The 18,723-nt window shown below is 41.3% G+C and overlaps 1 protein-coding gene across 1 annotated transcript in view; it reads right to left on the minus strand.

The window, feature by feature from the left end:
• Nucleotides 1-11,056, minus strand: part of LOC124058875 (calsyntenin-2-like) — a 209,570-nt gene extending 198,514 nt beyond the window's left edge. Inside the window, exon 1 of the mRNA XM_046388472.1 lies at nt 10,614-11,056. Within this exon, the coding sequence (XP_046244428.1) occupies nt 10,614-10,677 (64 nt within the window). The 5' untranslated portion in view covers nt 10,678-11,056. The remainder of the gene's footprint in view (nt 1-10,613) is intronic.
• Between the last annotated feature and the right edge of the window lie 7,667 nt (nt 11,057-18,723).

The following is an 18,723-nucleotide window of genomic DNA, read 5'->3' on the forward strand; positions in this document are numbered from 1 at the left end:
GCCATGGGAGGAGGAGGAGGAGGAGGTACATAGTGACCCAGATCCTCCTCCCGGTAACACAGGAGGAATTGCTAGAGCCAGGCTACTGTCTGCACTGCAGGACCAGTGCAAACGGATGAAGAGATACATGGCACAAATATGAGCTAAAGCTGCAATGTGACAGCTGCTCCAAAACACAATAAACATGCAGGTTAGAAATACAATCAAATTGTGACAAATTGAGTTTTTGCGAACTACAAGAGCTTGCTAGCAAGAGCAGCTCCTCTTCTAGAGAGTTAGTGACAACAGTCACGTTACGCTTTTAATGTTTAATTGTTGAAATGATTAGGTTGTTGTGAAGGAGCTGACAGGTAGCCTCACAGCTCTGTCTTTCTCTCTACTCTCCCTTCCCCTTGGTGATTTCTCCCAAAACACAGAGGGACAAATGAGGCCCTGAGCGTCCAGTTAAAAAAATGAAACAACCCAGCACAGAGTTCACATCCCTCAGGATTTCATCTAAACACACACACACAGGTGTATACATACACACGTTTGGGCATGCAATTACTGGGCCTGAGTAACAGCCACAGGGAACTGGGGTACACCTTTACAAAGGAGAGAGGAAGAGCTCAAAGTGTGTGCCACTGTGTGTGTGTGTGTGTGTGTGTGTGTGCGTGGAGGTTTATATAGGTGTGTGTGTGTCAGTGGCCCAGTTACAGTGGAAGGATAAAATTGCAGCATCCATGACAGGTCTTCTACACAAAGCCAGTGCCACCTGTTCATTTCAAAATGGTCCACCTGTGCATGTGTGTGTGTATGTGTCAGCAAAACTACTACATGTGTCTTGGAATAAAGGACACTATACTACACAGACATATTTCATGATTTGAGACGTCCACTTTCATAAGTCATAACACGCACACAGTGTACACGCTTGTCCAGAAACTCATCACAAAGCAGGATTCATGGATCACTGTGCCGAGGCTTCAGGTTGAAAATATGGCCCAGAATCTGTGAGAATCATTGGCTGCAACTCAATAAACTTCATACAGTTGGAACGCTTTTTATTTTTGCCTGCTTTGTTTTCTTGGCTCTGGGTCCCTGATGGTAGAGGAAGTCAAGAGCACACATGGAGAATGCTCACTGTATTTGTATGTTCTCAATTAGTGCTTAAAGGCAGCATGTGGCGAAACAAAGTTATGTTTATATTTGGTATTTTCCCCCAAATTGCACTGAGAGACCCTAATGGTGTTTCCCTTTCATAAAAGTGATTTTTTAAATATTTTAAAATATGCAAAAATATTGTTTTTCATTTTCAGCATCAGTCTACAGTCCCAACCATCGGAAGGGACATTAAGTGACATCACTCAATGACTTCCTCTGGAAGCAAAAAAGCCCACTAAGAGCAGAGGAGCACAGACAGAAACACAAACAAATAACCAGAATGGGACTCACTTTGGAGGAAAAGTGTGTGTTTTTACAAGGCCCCATCATTCATAGTGAGCTTATTGTGAAAATCATAAATATCCCATCGCATGGCCTTTTATTACCATTATGTCTCACAATGCAAGGGCTAAGTGTTAAAAAAATACAGCTTTGCATTTTCATTGAAATGCTACACATTTGCTGGCCATTTTCACCCGTCCATCTGTCACCCATCAATCACTGCTCAGCCTTATCATAGCTGTGACAGGTTGTCAGGTCCCTGGTGCGTTCTCACATATCTCCTCCCCTCTAATATTCCTGCACACTGGTGTATGCAAAAGCCCGCTCACACTGAGGCATGAGCTATTAGAAAGACAAAATCATCCAGTTGGTCTGATTTCAGCACAACGGATAGCTCCACTGCTGCAGTTTCTTGCCGAGTGTCACTGGCTCATTTCAGGACCAAGGACAGTGCCAGACACTGGCTTCATGTCTGCTGTGAATAATTCGGCTGTTGTCTTGCAATTTTCAGTGACACACAGTACTTCTAAAGGAGAATAAAAACCACATTCTCTACCTTCAGAACAAAAGCAATGATGCACCATCCAAAGCCTTTCTAGTAACTGAAGATGCACCAACACATTTTAAATAAACATATACGCTCGATAATGCAGTGTATTGAGCAAGGCCAAATGATTCACACCCTGCTTCTTTTGCTTTAGAAGTAATGACTCACATTCCAGTGACCATGAAAAGGACATAGTGGTAGTTTGATAACAGTACATCAGAGATAATGTAGGTAAACAGACGCAAGCCAGACAGACCATTTCTGCAGTCACTACCCATCATAACCACCACAGAAGGGTGACAGACTTTGTAGCATCTGCTGGCAGGCTGGACTAACGCCATGGGCGCAGACACTGGTAATGTAACTCTCAACAACCAGCACTGAATAACATGCTTTTTATCAGGGCTGTGTCTGTGGACCTCTGGCTGATGGAGTATTAACTGTCAAAAAACCCTGACTAATACAAAGCTGTGTTTCTACAAGTGGAGAAGAAATTGTGTATGTTGCGAGGTGTTGATGTAGTGTCCTCTGGAAAGCAACAGCTTGTGTTTTGTTATTTGTTTATGTACGTTCTGGAATGTTTGGGTGTATAGGTATGAGCACTGCCAGCTCCTGTTCAGCCTGTAAGTGGCTAGCATATGGGATGACAACTGTTGCCTTCATGGGGAAATAGATGGATTAATTGAAATTGAGCACAGATAGGAGAACAGGCACGCGAGTGATGAGCACTTAACACAATAATCAAGGCAAAATCACACAGGGACTTGTTGTGTGGTGTGCACTTGTGTGTTGTGTGCTTGCGTGTTCATGTTTGTGCCAGGCTTTAGACTAATGAAGAAAATAAAAATTATCGTTTGATTAACGTGTGTGCGGACAGCCCAATTTCCTGTGTATAATCAAAAACCTTGCACACCATTAACAAATACATGGTAACTCTTTCTAATGAGGCTGTGTGTGTAGACTGACAATGAAGGCTGTGTGTTGCTGCCCACAGTGATGAAGCAGGCAAGTAAAGCTCATGCAGGGCTGACCTGAATATGGAGCTGTGCACAGACAGTGAAACCGCAATAGCCTTGTATTGGCCTCAAACATATGACACTGTAAAAAAGCAAGGGCAAGTGTAGCACAACAGTGATATAACAGCCAGTGGTTTTGGTACAAATCCACACGTTAATAGGGCAACATAAACAGAGAGAGTAAAGGATCAAATGCTCCAGCTAGAAAGTATGTCAGCTTGATTTTAAGGACAAGGTCTACCTGGCATCCATATGGTCCAGTCTTCCCTTCAGGAAAAGTTTCAAATTTTGTGCTGATCTGCTTTCTTGCAGATTTTGATGAGAATACATATGCAAACCAGCCCATTAGCTGAGCTTAACATAGTTCTGTCCAAAGGTCACTAAATCTGCCTACTAGCACATTTAAAGCTCATTAATACACCCACTGTAAGTCATTTGTTTAATCTGTAAAATTGACAAAGTGTGAAAATGGTCCTTTGCCTTTTTACAAGGAGTTCTAGCATCGGCAAACAAAATGTAGTCTTGTCTGACACCATGCATTTCTTGAACATTTACTGAAAACCAAAAGACTGTTTTCTTGTTTGTCTGTAAATTACAATTTATAAAATGTGAGAAAAGATCGCTGAAATGCTATTCTCTCCTCCTTTGTGTATGGTCCGAGCACCAGTGCCACAAAAGCTGAGACAGCCGCACATCAAAATCCAAGTGGTGGCTCACCTGACCGCACTGAGCTGAACTGAACACGCCACAGCCTGGCTCAGTTTGGGCTTTCACAAAATAAGACTGTGAAACAAAATGTAGCAAAATCATTGTCTTGTTTTCATCATCATTGAAAGCCAAAACATTATAATTAAAAAAATTGATTATCACCTACATCATACTACAAAATAGCTCAGATGCTGGGATGGAGGCCAGCCTCCTGCCTGTACCAGATAATATAGGCAATGTGTGGATGTAAAGATGGTTATTTTTGTTAAAAACAAGAAATAGACAAGTACAAACAGTCTGGCTATTCTCTTGTGCTCTGTCTGCATGTCCATTATAAAAGTCTGCACTCAGAGTGCTCCACCTGTCAAGTGTGAAGATTGATGAGTCACAGAGACACAGATCTGCAGCTTTCTCTCTGACCCTCTCTCCTCTCACTCGTCCTCTAACTCTTTCCATCTTCTCCCTCTGATCATTGCCTCTGGGGTCAGCTAGACCCAGCTGGTGGAGAGGGACAGGTCAGGCACTATCTGCCTGTGTAACCCTTTGTTACTCATCAGTGTGTGTGTGTGTGTGTTTGTGTGTGTATGTGTGGGATGATGACACATGTGTCATCATCCCACATTGAAAAACAGAAGAGAGTCCACTGGTGAGATTGAACAGCAGGTAAGTGATTGGAGGAAAGCATCCAGAGAGTGGATGAGAGGTGCACTGAAGTGGAGTCCTTTAGAAATACTGGGTATGTGTGTGTGTGTGTGTGTGTGTGTGTGTGCATGCATGTACACAAGTGGTCTGTCTTTCATATACTGTGGGACATGAGAGCAAATTACCAAAGGAGCATGGTGAGAGTCTGGCAAGAAGCTAAAAATGTCTAACAAACTTGATTATCCTGAAGAAGTGGGGACTGAATGCAGCACTGCAGCAACAACACACACACACTCACACTTAAACGTACTTTCAGTGTGGTCTGTTTTTCATGGTTTTGTATCTTTTCTCAAATTCCGGGAACTCTTACGTAAAAGCATATAGCAGTGAATGACATTTGACACAACTGAGTTCTTCAAACTTCACAGCAACGGTCTGACAAGTTTTCACTTTCAATATAACAATAGTCCTTTGTAAAAGGCTGGGTCCATTTTAAAGATGGTTTTCTGTGCTTTCTGCGAAGGAATTTGACCTCTACCACATGTAACACCCCTGGGATGACTTCAAACACCAACTGTCTTAATGTATAACTTCTGTGTACAGTAAATCTCTGTAGCCAGGTTCCAATATCTGACATGAAACCAGAGGGGCTGACAATGCTACAGTTAATTAGCAGATTAATGCCGATGGATCTGGAATCATAGTTCAAATTTATTGCAACTTTCTGTGAGAAAGGAATTCCAATTTGCATTCATTCCCAATAATAAAACAGAGTAATGGTGACTGATTACAGCGCAGCAATAATAATCAAAGTGAGGAAGAGTCTCAGTCAGCAGCAGAGAGTTTCTGTGAACCAGCTGAAGAAGTTTTGGATTCCACTCTTCATTTGGACTTCACCCCTGCTGATTATCAGGTCATCCTGCACTGCACTTATGACGAGAGGTTCATCACGGGGAATTGGAAGATCTGGTGGAGTCACAGCAGAGTCCGGTTCACACAATCACCATTCATAACTAAAGTAATGACTGTGGGTTTAGCAGAGGGAGTTAGATGTCTCTGCAGCAGAGTCTGGTTCAGTCTGACTGATGGTCAAACCGTCCTGCAGTGATGACAGGAGGATTCATCAGCAGGAGTCACTGGAGGTGGTGGAGCTGGAGCCACAGCAGAGTCTGGTTCTCTGCTGATCTGCCTGCTCATGTTGTCACGTTGATTTAAAATTCCCAGCCATATTTGTTTAATTTTGGTGTGTTCCCACAGAAGGTGTAGCAAAGGCACGCTATTTGTGCCACTTCTTGGACACTTGCTTTTTTGGTACACACCAAAGCATATTTCCATTCATTAACCTCTGAGATTTCAGCTGCTATCCTTTCCAAGATCTGTGGAACACTTTAGAGGTTCATCCTTGTTCAAAGAAGAGATTAATTAGTGTGTTTGTTTTATTTTTTACTTTGATTATGATTACAAAATATATTTTTGAATTCATGTGTACATAGTTTTACTACAGCATGAAGCAATGCAATTTAACCTAAATCAGATATTCACATTTTGACAGGTGATCAGATAATGTATTTCTGTAATCTTTTATATCTCATTTAAATTATAACAAAAATAAAACTTTAATTATGATCAAACCAAGGAAACCCACTGATTATGTGGCTGACTGTAAGTAGTTAATATAAATAATGAGTGCCATAAGGGTTTAAACAGCACTGGGGCTGTCCAGGGCATATTTCAAATTCTATTTTAAGAAATTATCAAATTGATATCGTTTTCTTGTGCAACAGACTCTCAGTACCTCACTTAAGGTACTTCACTCAGTACCTCAGTACCTCACTTAAACAACCTGAAAGGTTGCTGCCTGTATTTTTAGCCAAGTGGCTGCATTACCATACAGATATATGGAGCAGAGCGACAGGCATGTAACGGTAAGATAGAAAGACTTCAGTCGATGACAACTCCTTACTTTATTGTAAGTTAATACTGTATGTCATGAATGTAATCCATTTAAAATAAAAGATGGTTCTACATCTCTAACACTGACAGAGGTCGACCCCCAACCACTGCCAGGCCACAGCAGCCAACCCACAGGAAATTCTACATATTATAATATTACTGAAAGCATCAGCACATTTACTAAATCCATTCTTTGCTGCTTCCCAGGTTAAGAACAAGCATTTAACTTCATCCCTTTTCCCTATTTTTCTCTAATTTGTTATTTTCTGTCCTTTCCTTCCCTGTTTTGTAAGTTTTTTTCTTCCCTTTACAGTCATTTCCTCTCTCTCCAAACACACTCCAAAAAGGCAGTGGGGATTCTAAGTTAATTCTGCAAAACCCACTCTGGTCTTGTCTCTGATCAAATTTTCTCTCTCCCTCTTTTCTCTTTCACTCTATCACACTTTGTGGGGCATTTCAATTGGCCTTGGACATCTGAATATACTGCCAAATATGGTCATCTGTGACCACACAAAGAACAAAAAAGGGAAGAGAAAAATGAAATACCCACTCACTGTGCTGTGCTCCCAGTTCAGTCAGCTGCTGAACTACATGTTCGCACACACTGTGACTCCACTTCCAAATCTCCCTCCTCCTTTCACATCTAAAAAGACAACAGAGTCGGAAGAGACGAAAATACTGGAGGTAGTAAAAAGAGTCAGATACTGTATATAGAGTAAAGACTGGAGGAAGATGTAAGTGTATAGACTATGGGGGAATATACCTTAGATGAACATGCTGCACTCAGACCGAGACAACAGCTTTCAGGAACAAAATTTCCTTTTATTTGTGTCTTTATGTGTATCTTCGCAAAGAGACACCTGCATGACAATAACACTGAGGTAAAGTCAAAGTTCAACAAGCTGGAAGAATGAAGAGCTTCATTTGATCCAGTGTCGATTATCACAGGATCACAGGAACCCTGCTTGTCCTCCTTGTTTGAAGACAATAGCTTAAACTTATCCACCCTGACTGTATCTTTTGTCTCTGATGGCTATAGGACTGCACTCGGATCAGTGGCCTGGCGCACCTCCATTCCCGCAGCGTCTAAGCCCTCCTTCTTCTCTCTGTACAGAGATCAGCGAAGCTTTGAAAACAGAGGACAAAGCAAGTGTTTGTCTGTGATGCACCTCCGTGTCGCTGAGCGCTGCTTTCCCTGGCCACCGCAAGGCCAAGCAGGATCTGTGCCGCACCTCATGTCACAGGCTCGGTGGAGGATTTATGGAGTGCTCCCATAATGCACTTCCTCTTTCCAAAGAGGGGGGGCATAAATCTGCCTCTGTTTATTTGTCACCCCCCTTTTTTATTTGCTAATGGGATCCTCAAACGACTATCCTCTTGGCTTTCTACATCCCTTGTACACACACAAAAGCACCAGCTTATACACCCTGACACACATACAGAATTCCTCTATAGAAAACCATAAATTATAGGACCTGTGTCAATTAATCCTGCAACTTGACAAACAAGGATCACACAATAGCCACAGCCTTGCTGAAAAGCAGAGTATTATATTGTAAATGTTATCATGTTTACTGAAATGTACAGTGTGTTTATCTGGACATTATAAAGCAGCAAAAAGGTTTCACCAACAAAGAGTCACACAGTGGGTAGCTGAATTAAAATATACTGTGCTGGTAATGAGCTATCTAAATTCAGAGTTCATATTGCTTGGAATTACACAAAAGTGAGGCTCCGGGCAGCACTGGCAAAAACTCTATAGCTCTTTCTGCTTCGCTGCCAGAAGATTCTCCCTGTCGAGCAGCGACACGGTCGGTCCTGGGGAAATCGTTTGAGCCACAGCATGTATCTGCGAAAGTAATAATTCCTTTGTTAACGACATCACCTCCTCGCCCATTTTTGCATACTTGGCGGCTGTCAACATGTTGGCTGCACTCTATCACTCTTCCTGGATACGCACAGGAAAACCCACGCACAGACACACACACACACGCACACACACTGTGGGATGTTAGTGCTTCAAGCTCTGATTACTGACAACTCTGAAACACATACTAAGTAGGTACACACACATTTAGGGACACACAAGCTTAGTCTGAATGGATGGCTAGCGGGTGACTGTGATTAAAGGAAGTTGCACGTCCACGCTTTCCTGGAATGAAACGGTGGCTAAACAGAAAATGACAGGAGTAGCGGTGCTTCAAAGTTATCTGGAAAGCAGGTTCACATGTTGGTGCTACGAAGGCGGATCCTTTGCCACACTTGACATGAACGCACTATTTCAGTTGTCATTTCAAAACCTGACACATAGAAACAGATTCAGGGGTAGGAAATGGAAGATGTTTTAGATTTGCTGCTTCTTATTGGCTGGCATCCTGCCATCTGTAACACGAAACAGGAAAGGCAGGGAGGGTCAGTGCAGCAACAGATCCTGGAGACAATAGACTCTTATTTTCTCCTGGATTTAACTGCTGTGTACAGTGGCCCAAGGGAATCAATTAGAACCATGGTGTGCTTGGTTTTCAGCCCCCATTGACTTGGCAGTAATTTGTTTACTTCACAGCCAAGCTCTGGATACAAAAAAATAATAAATCCTTCCTTACAATGCAACCACCCTGTTAAATCCTGCTGCATTACATACATGAACATATCAGGTTAATACAGACACAAAGGTACTCTTTCTTCATGAATATGCAAGCACAGCACAAAGTTGTCACCCCTTTCTCACTTGCAAATAAAAGTTATTTAAATGAAAGTGCATTTAAATAGCAAAAGTTTGACCTCAGGGCCAGGTCAGGGCCTGCAACATGTCTATTAGTATACGTTTTTCCATCCACACACACACAACAAAGATCGTAGCTGCATCCAGTCAGCCGACCAGCAGGGAGACTCTTTCCAGTGTCAGGAGGCAAGGAGGATAAACAGCTTATCACACTTGTGGTGTGTCTTGGCTCCCAGATGAAACTGACAGGTGTCACCTTGTTATTGCACTGTGTAAAAAGCAACCTCAGTCTACAGGGAGTTGATTAGCACAAACCTGTTGCCGCGTTTACCAGCTCACCTACGGCACATGCCAAGCTCACTGGAGAATTGAGCGGTCCCGCTGCAGTGGGGATACTGGTTCAACTAAAATTAGCTCAGCTGTGAAGCAAAGCTGCCAACAGTATGGCACACATTTGTGACATCTGGATGTCATTACTATGTGTTTGTGACTTTGACGATTATTTCCCACTTGCTCTGGAATTTTAATTTGCTAATTGCAACTGTGAATTAAATTAGCTTCTTTCTAAATCCCACAATTGTTTAATTTACGTATGTATGTGATGCACTTGATATCAGATATTGAGATCAGCTTGATCAAAGTTCGACTTAATTTGCAAAAGCTGCTGCTAAGAAACCTGAAAATAGCTACACTTTTCTGTTAAGTTAAATGTGGGTGCTCTCATGCTGCCTGTAGAGGAAGTCCGGATACAAGACTGTCATAGTAGTTGCAGATTTGTTTCTTAAGGATATGACATCTTTACTATATCTATTTCTGTACTTGCCTGTCAAAAAGAGAGTTGTTTGAATTCTGTTGAATGCACGAGTCCACAATAAGCTAATTATGGGACACGTGCAGGAATAACACCACTCTTTCAACGGTGTAACACTCATTTTCAGCTTCAGATTCATTGAAAATCATTTGAAGGACCCAAATGCTGTTTCTTTGCAAATTTCAACTCAAAACCTGTTAAAAGGACTTAACAGTTTACCTGCTCCACTTTGCTCCTGCCGACCTTTACCCATCAGTCACAAATAAACCTTAACAGTAAAGACGCACAGCCTCAGAACATCTCACAATATAACAGAATGTTCTCCTGCATTCAGCCCGTTACAAGTGTTAGTAATTCAACAAATAAGAAGATGATTCTGTGTCACAACAGCACTGCAAGTCTCTTACTCAATACTAGTGTGATGCAGAGATTAACCCAAAAAATCTGGCTATAATAAGGTCACAGCAAACTCGGAGCACCATAGAAAATCCCCTTAAAACTACAGTATGGATGCCACGGAAGACAAAACAAATACCATCAAGTGCCATCACGGGCTGTACAGTTGTGATTAATAAGTGCACACAAGTCCTAAGAGGAACGCTGCAGAAAATTACAGTCCTCAGCATCAAACACAGACACAGACTGCAATCAGCGGTTAGTTCTCCGAATGAGACGGGCATTTCTCCACATCCACGCACAGCTTCTCCGGCCACATTCACCTATGCTAAAGACATAGACGCACTCGCAGATGCGCACCACACAGAGGAAGTTGCCCTTCACCTACCGTACCTTTGGTGTGAGTGGCGCTCAACCCAAGAGCCACTACAGCCAACACGCCGGCTATTCTAAGCATCTTCTCGGTGGAGATTCAGCCCGGGGAAGGAGAAGGGACCACGCCAATCTCTTTCCTCTTCTCTCTTCTTTCTTTCTGCCTTCTCTCTCTCTCTCTCTCTCTCTCTCTCGCCCTCTTCCTTTTAACGCCCAAGGTTCTCTCCCCTCTCTCTCTCTCTCTTCAAGCGGAGTGTGGAAACAGTTCACTGATATGTGGGACAAGACAGGCAGCGTGGAGCAGAAGAAGGACAATGGGTGCACGCAAAGAGCCTCGCCGCACCGTAACCGCGCGCGTTGCACCGCAGCTCGTGTGAACGGTCGAAGCAGCAACTAAAGTGGTTTCTGCTGAGACGGGACCAGAGAGCAGCGCACCCCGGGACCAGAGCGAGCGACGTCACAGGGAGGAGAGAGATGGATTCAGGCGCTTTTTTCCCCTCCTCCACCCCACCACCCCTCTCTCTCTGTCTCTCTCTCTCTGTCTCTCTCTCTCTGTTTATCTCTCTCTCACACACACTCACACACACACACACCATCCACTCTCTGCGCCTCCCATCTCCTATCTCTGGAGCATCCCGGCACATTCCAACTCACCATGAGCCCGCCACGCTGAGGAGGGATCCACAATGAAAACAATTGTTTCAAACGCTTTGACTGTCTCGTTTTAATAGACTTCACAGATAAGTCCCCAAATAGGAAACATGTGACGTTCAAAGCCTGTCAATAAACCAAACAATTTTAGGACATAACCGACGCATCAGGATTAATTTGTTATACAGGCTAAACAAAATGAATTAGATATTATCGGCCTAACGTGACCAGTCTTGGCACAGATCTGCACCTGCTGTTTGTTTCTTTTAAATTCACCTTTTATTAGTTTCCCCACCAAAAAGAGGGGAGAGAAATTGTTATAGTAATAGTTGTAGCACTGTATTGCTGGACTAAATTTCATTTTAGCCAAAGGACTTTAAGTTTTAGATTCTAAGAAAAAGAGAGTAAAATAGAGACAGACTTTAATATAACTGGAATACTGTAAGAAATTCATCCCAGCATTTTTTTTTCTATAGAGCATTCAAAACAGCGTCATAAATGTCAGATATTCTCATTTCTTTCTCAAATACACAACAAAATTCAGAATCTCTGAGCAACATGCCTTATTTTGCCAGAGATTCCCATATACAGAGAAAATAAAATCCTCATTTCATTCTTTCAGTTTGTCTGTAAGGTGTATGGGTGTGTGTTGGCCTGCATGTGTGCACAATTTATTTATTTATTTATTTATTTAGTTTTCGATTGCTGGCCAGCAGGATTAATAATAACTTTTTCAATTTTCCTGAGTAGCCTATCTCAAAGGAACTTTTCTCTTGGACTATCTCTGCTGGTTAAGGATTATTCTGGGAGGCAGAGAAAAAATATTGCCAGCGTTATCTAGAGGGAGAGAAAAAAAAATAATACAAACAGATGACAATGCACAGATTTGAATCCACACCATCCAGTGATGAAATTAAATTTAGGCTTCTTTTCGCTGGGAAATGACCTAAGTGGTGTATAGCCGACAAAAAGGCTTTCCTGGGCTTGTGTACAAGGAGGCGGCAAAGACACGAAAGTGATGGTTCTCAAACTGAGGTGCTGGGACCTTCAAGGAGCCTCTGAAACATGAGGTATATTTAAATTTGAGTATATTTTAGCGATTCCTGTAATATCACCTTAATATGATCACATATTATATACACATATTATACTTTTACCATCCATTTTCCGTACTGCTTGATCCCTCCAGTGTCACAGTGGTGGGGGGGGGGCTTATAAAAGACAACGAGCAAAAGACAAGGTACACCCTGGACTGAGTAGCCAGTTAACCTAATGTGCATATTTTGGGGACTGTGAGAGGAAGCCGGAGTACTTGGGAAAATCCGCAAGGAGAACATACAAACTCCACACAGAAGGGCTCAGACCAGGATTCGAACCTGGAACCTTCTTGCTGTGAGACACCCCACCACCGTGCTGCCCCATACTTTTGCCAAAACAAAGGAAGTCAATTTTAATATCTTATTCGCTATAATATCAAATCTAACGTCTTCACATCTTAAGAACATTTAAGGACACACAAAATGAACTAATGTATCCTTCAAGGTTTTACTACAGTCTCATATCAGGTCTAAATTATAGCTATTGATCAATGAAAACAAATATGGTGAAACAGAAAACTTGTGTGAGAAATAAGTAATGTTATTCTAGCAAGGTAAGCCATGGGTGCTCAGTGGGGCAGCTAATTTTCTGAATTTAATATGATTTTCCGTGTCAGTCACTGGGCAGTATCAGGCAAAATACTTTCATTTTTTCATCAAGGCTATTTTACAACGTGCTGCAAATGGGCTATTTTGTTAGAATTCAGTTTCTGTTCTCTAGGTTTTTGATGCTTTTTCATTATTGACACACATTATGCCCACTAGGCTTCCATATCCACCACCCTGGGAATAGTGAATTGTGAGCTATAAAGCTAATGTGATATCATGCTGTGTCCGTCTGTCTGCTCAGTGGCCAGAGGAAATAAAAAAACAAACAAAAAAAATCCTCTTGGGCTGGGTGCATTAGGCTGTCTAACCTGGCTGAGATGTTTAATGCGCTATTTGATTTGTCTCCAGTAAGCATTTCACTTTTGGGAGATATTAGTGACATACATTACAGGCAGCCATTTGCTGCGCGTTTTACTAAATGATGATGGAAACGATAAGAAGATGATGAGGATATTGGTTTAAAACTCACGACTGCAGTGTAGTGTGATAAATATATAATATGTCTTGAGAGCCGTCAGTAGTCGTCCCTCCCAGTTAAACACTAACAATGATTTAAATAAGATCTTTTCTTTAAAGCGCTGCAGACTTCAGAGAAGTGAGCTGACTTTGGTGTCGAGTCACAAGGACATTTAGAGGTTGTACAAACTACTAACAACCTAAAAATGTTACATAAGGACTAGTGTGCTCACAAAACAGCATCAGCAATCACAATGACCTATGGGACTGAAATAAGATCAACTTCATGAACAAAGTTTGAGTATAAGTTCATTGCACTGTAATGACGTAGATGTAATAGTTTTGTTTCATATTGATTTTTGCTCTTTGAGCAAAATCTCAAGGATGCCCTGGGCTCATTCTACATCCATTTATGATAAGCTGCTGCACTGCACCGTAGTGCTAATGAATCGCCCTCAGAGCACCTGGGTGACATTTAGTGGAACATATAGAAGCTTTTGTCAGTGAGCAGACAGTCCTTACACTCAGCAGTAACCTAATGCAGCCTGTGGTATATTTCAGATACTGAGCACATAGTTGAGTTATAGATAATAAAGCAGCATCATTCAGCCCAGAACGCCATACAGTTGATAATGTATGTTTAAAAATGGTCAGAGTTGTTTACAGAGATAATGCACCTGTAGACTTCTTCACAAAATAAAGCAGTTTAAAGTTCACGTTCTTGTCTTGTCGTTGCTGTAAACACAATACAGTTGAAATGCAGGAATATCGTATACAAAGCCATCCATTTCACACATTTATCTTTCAGACAAAGAACCCAACAATGTTGTTGCACAGAAACACTCGTGTTTTTCTTTATTTCAGCAAAGCAGGTTTGGGTGGAGATCCCTCTGTGCACAGCAAGTGTGACAGATAGAGAAAAGCACACTCATGCATCTTAATTCGATCATTTACTGAACACATGGAAAGAATTGAAACGCCATCTTCTTCACTGCTGAAACCAATGGTCCATTGTGCTGTTATTTGGTATATAATCGCAGAGAGAAGTGTATGCTTTATATGTGCATTTTATACCATGGCCCACCTGAATGTCTGATCATTGGCTCATGGAGAGCGTGTTAAGACATTTACATTAAAATCAAATCGCTTTGCCTTCTAAGGAATTCATTTAAACTTGTGATTGCAGAGCAGGTCCATGCCAGATGGCTCCCTGCCGCTGTTACAGTCATGCTCCTTCCTGTCCTATGTTGCTCCTCATCCACTGTCTTGGGTCTCTGAGCAATCAGCCATCGCCTTCCCCTGTCTGCTATCTATCCGTCAACCGAGAGGTCATTTTGTCTCAAGTAACCACCCTCCCATGTTTCTATTTGTCCCATCTCTCTTCCCATATCTCCTCTTGAACCCTTCCTTTGATTCTCTTGATGCCTCCGTCTTCTCCTCAGCTCTGTACATGGCCTTATCACTCTACTGACACCAAATTCAGATCTCTCTATCCACCCCTCTTCGACCTCGCTCTCCAGTTAGTGCGTGTGACAGAGTGCAGTGCCTCCGCATACTCCCACTGACAGCTGGCTAGGGCTGGAGGAGGAGGGGAGGATGGGTAGGGGAGGCAGGAGAAGGGAGGGATGAGAGGAGGTAGAGAAAGGCAAAGAGATAGACCATCATCCCTAAGGCGTTTCCCTCCGGCTCTTTCTGAGGAAGTGTCGGTGGTGCCGCTTTGAAGCCGTTTACATCATGCAGAGGTCTGAAGCTGTGAGAGTGCCTTCTGGCCCGTTTTGCCTCGCCTCACTTGCAGGAAGTGAGCCAGAACTTGTCATCTGCTCGAAACCCCACAAATTTCTCAATCCCATTACCAAAACCTATAAAAGTAAACAATACTTCTCCTCCTGTCAGATAATGAAAGAATCACATTTCCAATCTTTTTTCTTGCTGCTTTTTTTTTTCTCCAATTAAACACAACAGTGGTTTTGCAATTTTAGTTTTAGGAATTACAATGTATTTTGTACAACAGGAACATAGTTCAGCTCGCTCTTTAAACCTGTTTAAAAGATTATGTTTTGCCAAAGTTATGCAATTGTTATGACATAATGCAGACTTTTCAAATCGTTATTCTGCAGTTAATCTGCATTAACACATAATGATAACTTTACAGGCAGTCAATATAATTACACAATTCAAGCAAGAGTCTGCAAACACACTGGTTTGTTCAATTAAAGGGATAGTTTGACATTTTGAAAAAAAGACTGTTCAAAGACTGGCTAGCTGTTTCTCTTCATATCCTGCCTTTATGTGAAGCTAAGGTAAATTCAAAATGTTGACCTGTTCTTTTAGAGTGTTGGATGGATGTTGATTGTGCCATTGTTGATTATTTTTTAGTAAATCTAAATTTAAAGTGAATATGAATTGTTGCTGTAGGTGCTCATTCCAAGAGGATCATCATGATATCAACTCAAAACAGATTTTTACAGTTTGTTTGATTTATTTATTTGTTCATCATTTGCAGTTAAGGCCTGTGGCTTCATCAGCCTAACTGAAGCAACTGAGCCATCAGCTGGCTGTTATTTACAGCATGAGCTGTTTCCTGACAACACTACATGCCTTTTTTTGGCGTCACACTACTCTTACTCCACTCTTACAGAGGTTGTTGTAATATGTCTGTGAAAGTGGAACTGTGTTAAAAAAAAAAAAACGTGCTGCAGCTTTGGATAAACAGCAAAACAAACTGCAGTCAAGTGATTAGGATTCAGCAGCACTCTATAGATATTGTTTTAATATGAATTGTTACTGCACCCTTCAAAAAAAAAAAAAAAAAAAAGCTGATGTTGAACTGAGCTGCTTCCTGCATATTTCCGTCTGTTAGAATAATCTCTGGGTCCTCTCGAGGCTTCAGATGTCGCATGACTGTTGTTCCTCTGCTCTTTGGTGTCTCCTCTATCTGTTCAGTAGCTCAGCATTTGTTTTTGTCTGTCCCTTTTTTTTTCTCTTTGCTCTCTTTTTGGCTCTTTGTGTTGCCTGACTCTCCACAGTCACCAAAGCTGCTGCGGTCTTTGAATAGCAATCGTCCTCTGGTCCAAGGTAGACTTGGCTGCAGCACAACAGGCTTGTTTGTGGGTCTTGGCAGCAATGCTTGCAGACCTGAATGTACCTGTTTAAGCTTTTTTTTTTCTTTGTATTTTTCTTTTTCTGTAACATACTTATGAGAATGCTAATGTTTGTGTTGCATGAGCTAGGGAAAGGAAGAAATAGAAAGAAACGTTCGCAGAGAGAGAAGAACGATAGAGAATATGTGTGTTTCCTGTTTTTACCTCGGGGGTACGGAGTTAGCTGACTGTGACCAGCCTTAGCACACACATTCTTACCACAGTCAGACCTACCATCCCTCCAGATCTGGGATATCAGTTACATACAGGCGGAGAGCTCTAAATAAACAAGAGCTTGACCTTGATACACACATAGGCGAGGAAAACAAATGTACAAATACAAATGAAAGGTAATTCAAAAACATAGAAATCAAATCTTCAAACACAACTGGAAGGCTGCATATACACAGTTATGTTCTAAACTTCAAATATGAACACATATCCAGCCAATTTAAGCCACGTATAAAATAATCCACTCCAAGCTGAATAAAGCCTCCTATACATATATAGGCTGTTTGGTGTCAGGGTGAAATAGCAGGTAAAATTAATTTGACTTTATGGCCTCAGCCGAGTAATGACGAGAATGAACAAACAGGAACTGCAGTACTACGGTACATTCTGAATAAAATCAATGCAGAGGCAAAACTGTACAAAGCAGAGGCTGTTCTTTCTGTTCAGCCTCTCGACATTCAACTACATCCAGTTGAGGTCACAGGTAAAACTCACATTAAACATATATGGAGCTGGCCAAGGGAGGAAATCGCCTCCATGCAGGTCTCCAGTCTATAAAAGGTAGGTAAAGTGAGATCTGACCGGCAAACCTAGCTTTATTTAGAGGGCACAACATTTATTCAAATCAAATAAGCATTATTTCAATTGTCACTCACTAAAAGAAGTTCGGCATTAGACTTAAAACACTGACCTCAATCAGAGGCTTGCTTGGTGAAACGTGACTTTGAGAATGAGTGTGCTATGTGTACGTGATTTCTCGGGTTTGCATTGTCTTCATTAGTGGCATGGTTAACAAACAACATTAAAAAAAAAAAACGTGTGTGTATCAAGGGCAGGGAGTGAAGAGCATGTAGAGGGCTAACCGGGTGTTCAGTGTCCCACCAGTCAACAACAAATCCACAGTGTCTAATTCCAAGCATTACATCTGGATTGTTTCAAATCGAGATCCTTTTTGGATCATTTTTCTGCAGGCGTGTACAGATTTCCCTCCATTTGGCAACGCTTGTAGGACTTGAGTGCTGCTGGCTCCTGAACTGAGACACTGACAAAAAGCACAAAAGCCTCTGCTGCATCACAGGATTTATAACCAAAGACACATTAGATGGTGCCAAATTATGCTAAAAGCAATCAAAAGAGAAGCTAACAAGGATGAAGGAGGATTATGTCTTATTCCCAAACTTAAAGTTTACCATAAGCATTTGATACCAACCTATTACCATATAAGAGCGTGTGAGATAAGGAAATTCAAGACTGGTGCAGCAAAAACACCAGGTAGTATTTGGAATAGATTTTGTTATTAGTTCCAAATTGCTGCTTGCATTAAGTACTTTTGAGATTATATTCTTGTACTGTAAAACATCATACAGCAATTATGTGGAATCATCTCGTTTTTTGTAATTAAATATATATGCAAGTTCTATTACTTTCAAATTCAACTGAAAATTTCTTTGATTTTCATAACCTTGTGACATTTAGTTAAATAAATGCCCTGCTGTGTTGACTAACGTCATCAAACTAAAAATGTCCTGTGGTGTTTGGACAACTAGTAGCTCAAAGGAACAATATTTTAGGAGTAAATCCCTGTGTTGTTTGTGTCATACGTACACATGATGCAAATGTGACTGAACATTTGTGACTTAAATGAACACAGTATCTTAAGTTTGATCATTTTTCAGTAAGGTTCAGTAAATTTGGACACCTCAGCTGATTTTACATTTTCATAACTTATGAGCTGACTTTTGACTAATTTCTTAAATTATTATTTTTTTAATTATTATTCTTTATTTGCTTTACTTTCCAATTTTAATTTACTGTAATTTTCTCACGTTATTAAAGACAGCAGGGGATCTTTGTGACAAATTTGTGTACATCTGCAGAAATGTGTCAGAAAGTAGTAAGCGTAATAGTATTACAAGTATTTTGCTTTTCTAGGATTTTTCTAGAAAC

The sequence above is a fragment of the Scatophagus argus genome, chromosome 5 (genome assembly GCF_020382885.2).
Source record: "Scatophagus argus isolate fScaArg1 chromosome 5, fScaArg1.pri, whole genome shotgun sequence".
NCBI lineage: Eukaryota > Metazoa > Chordata > Actinopteri > Scatophagidae > Scatophagus > Scatophagus argus.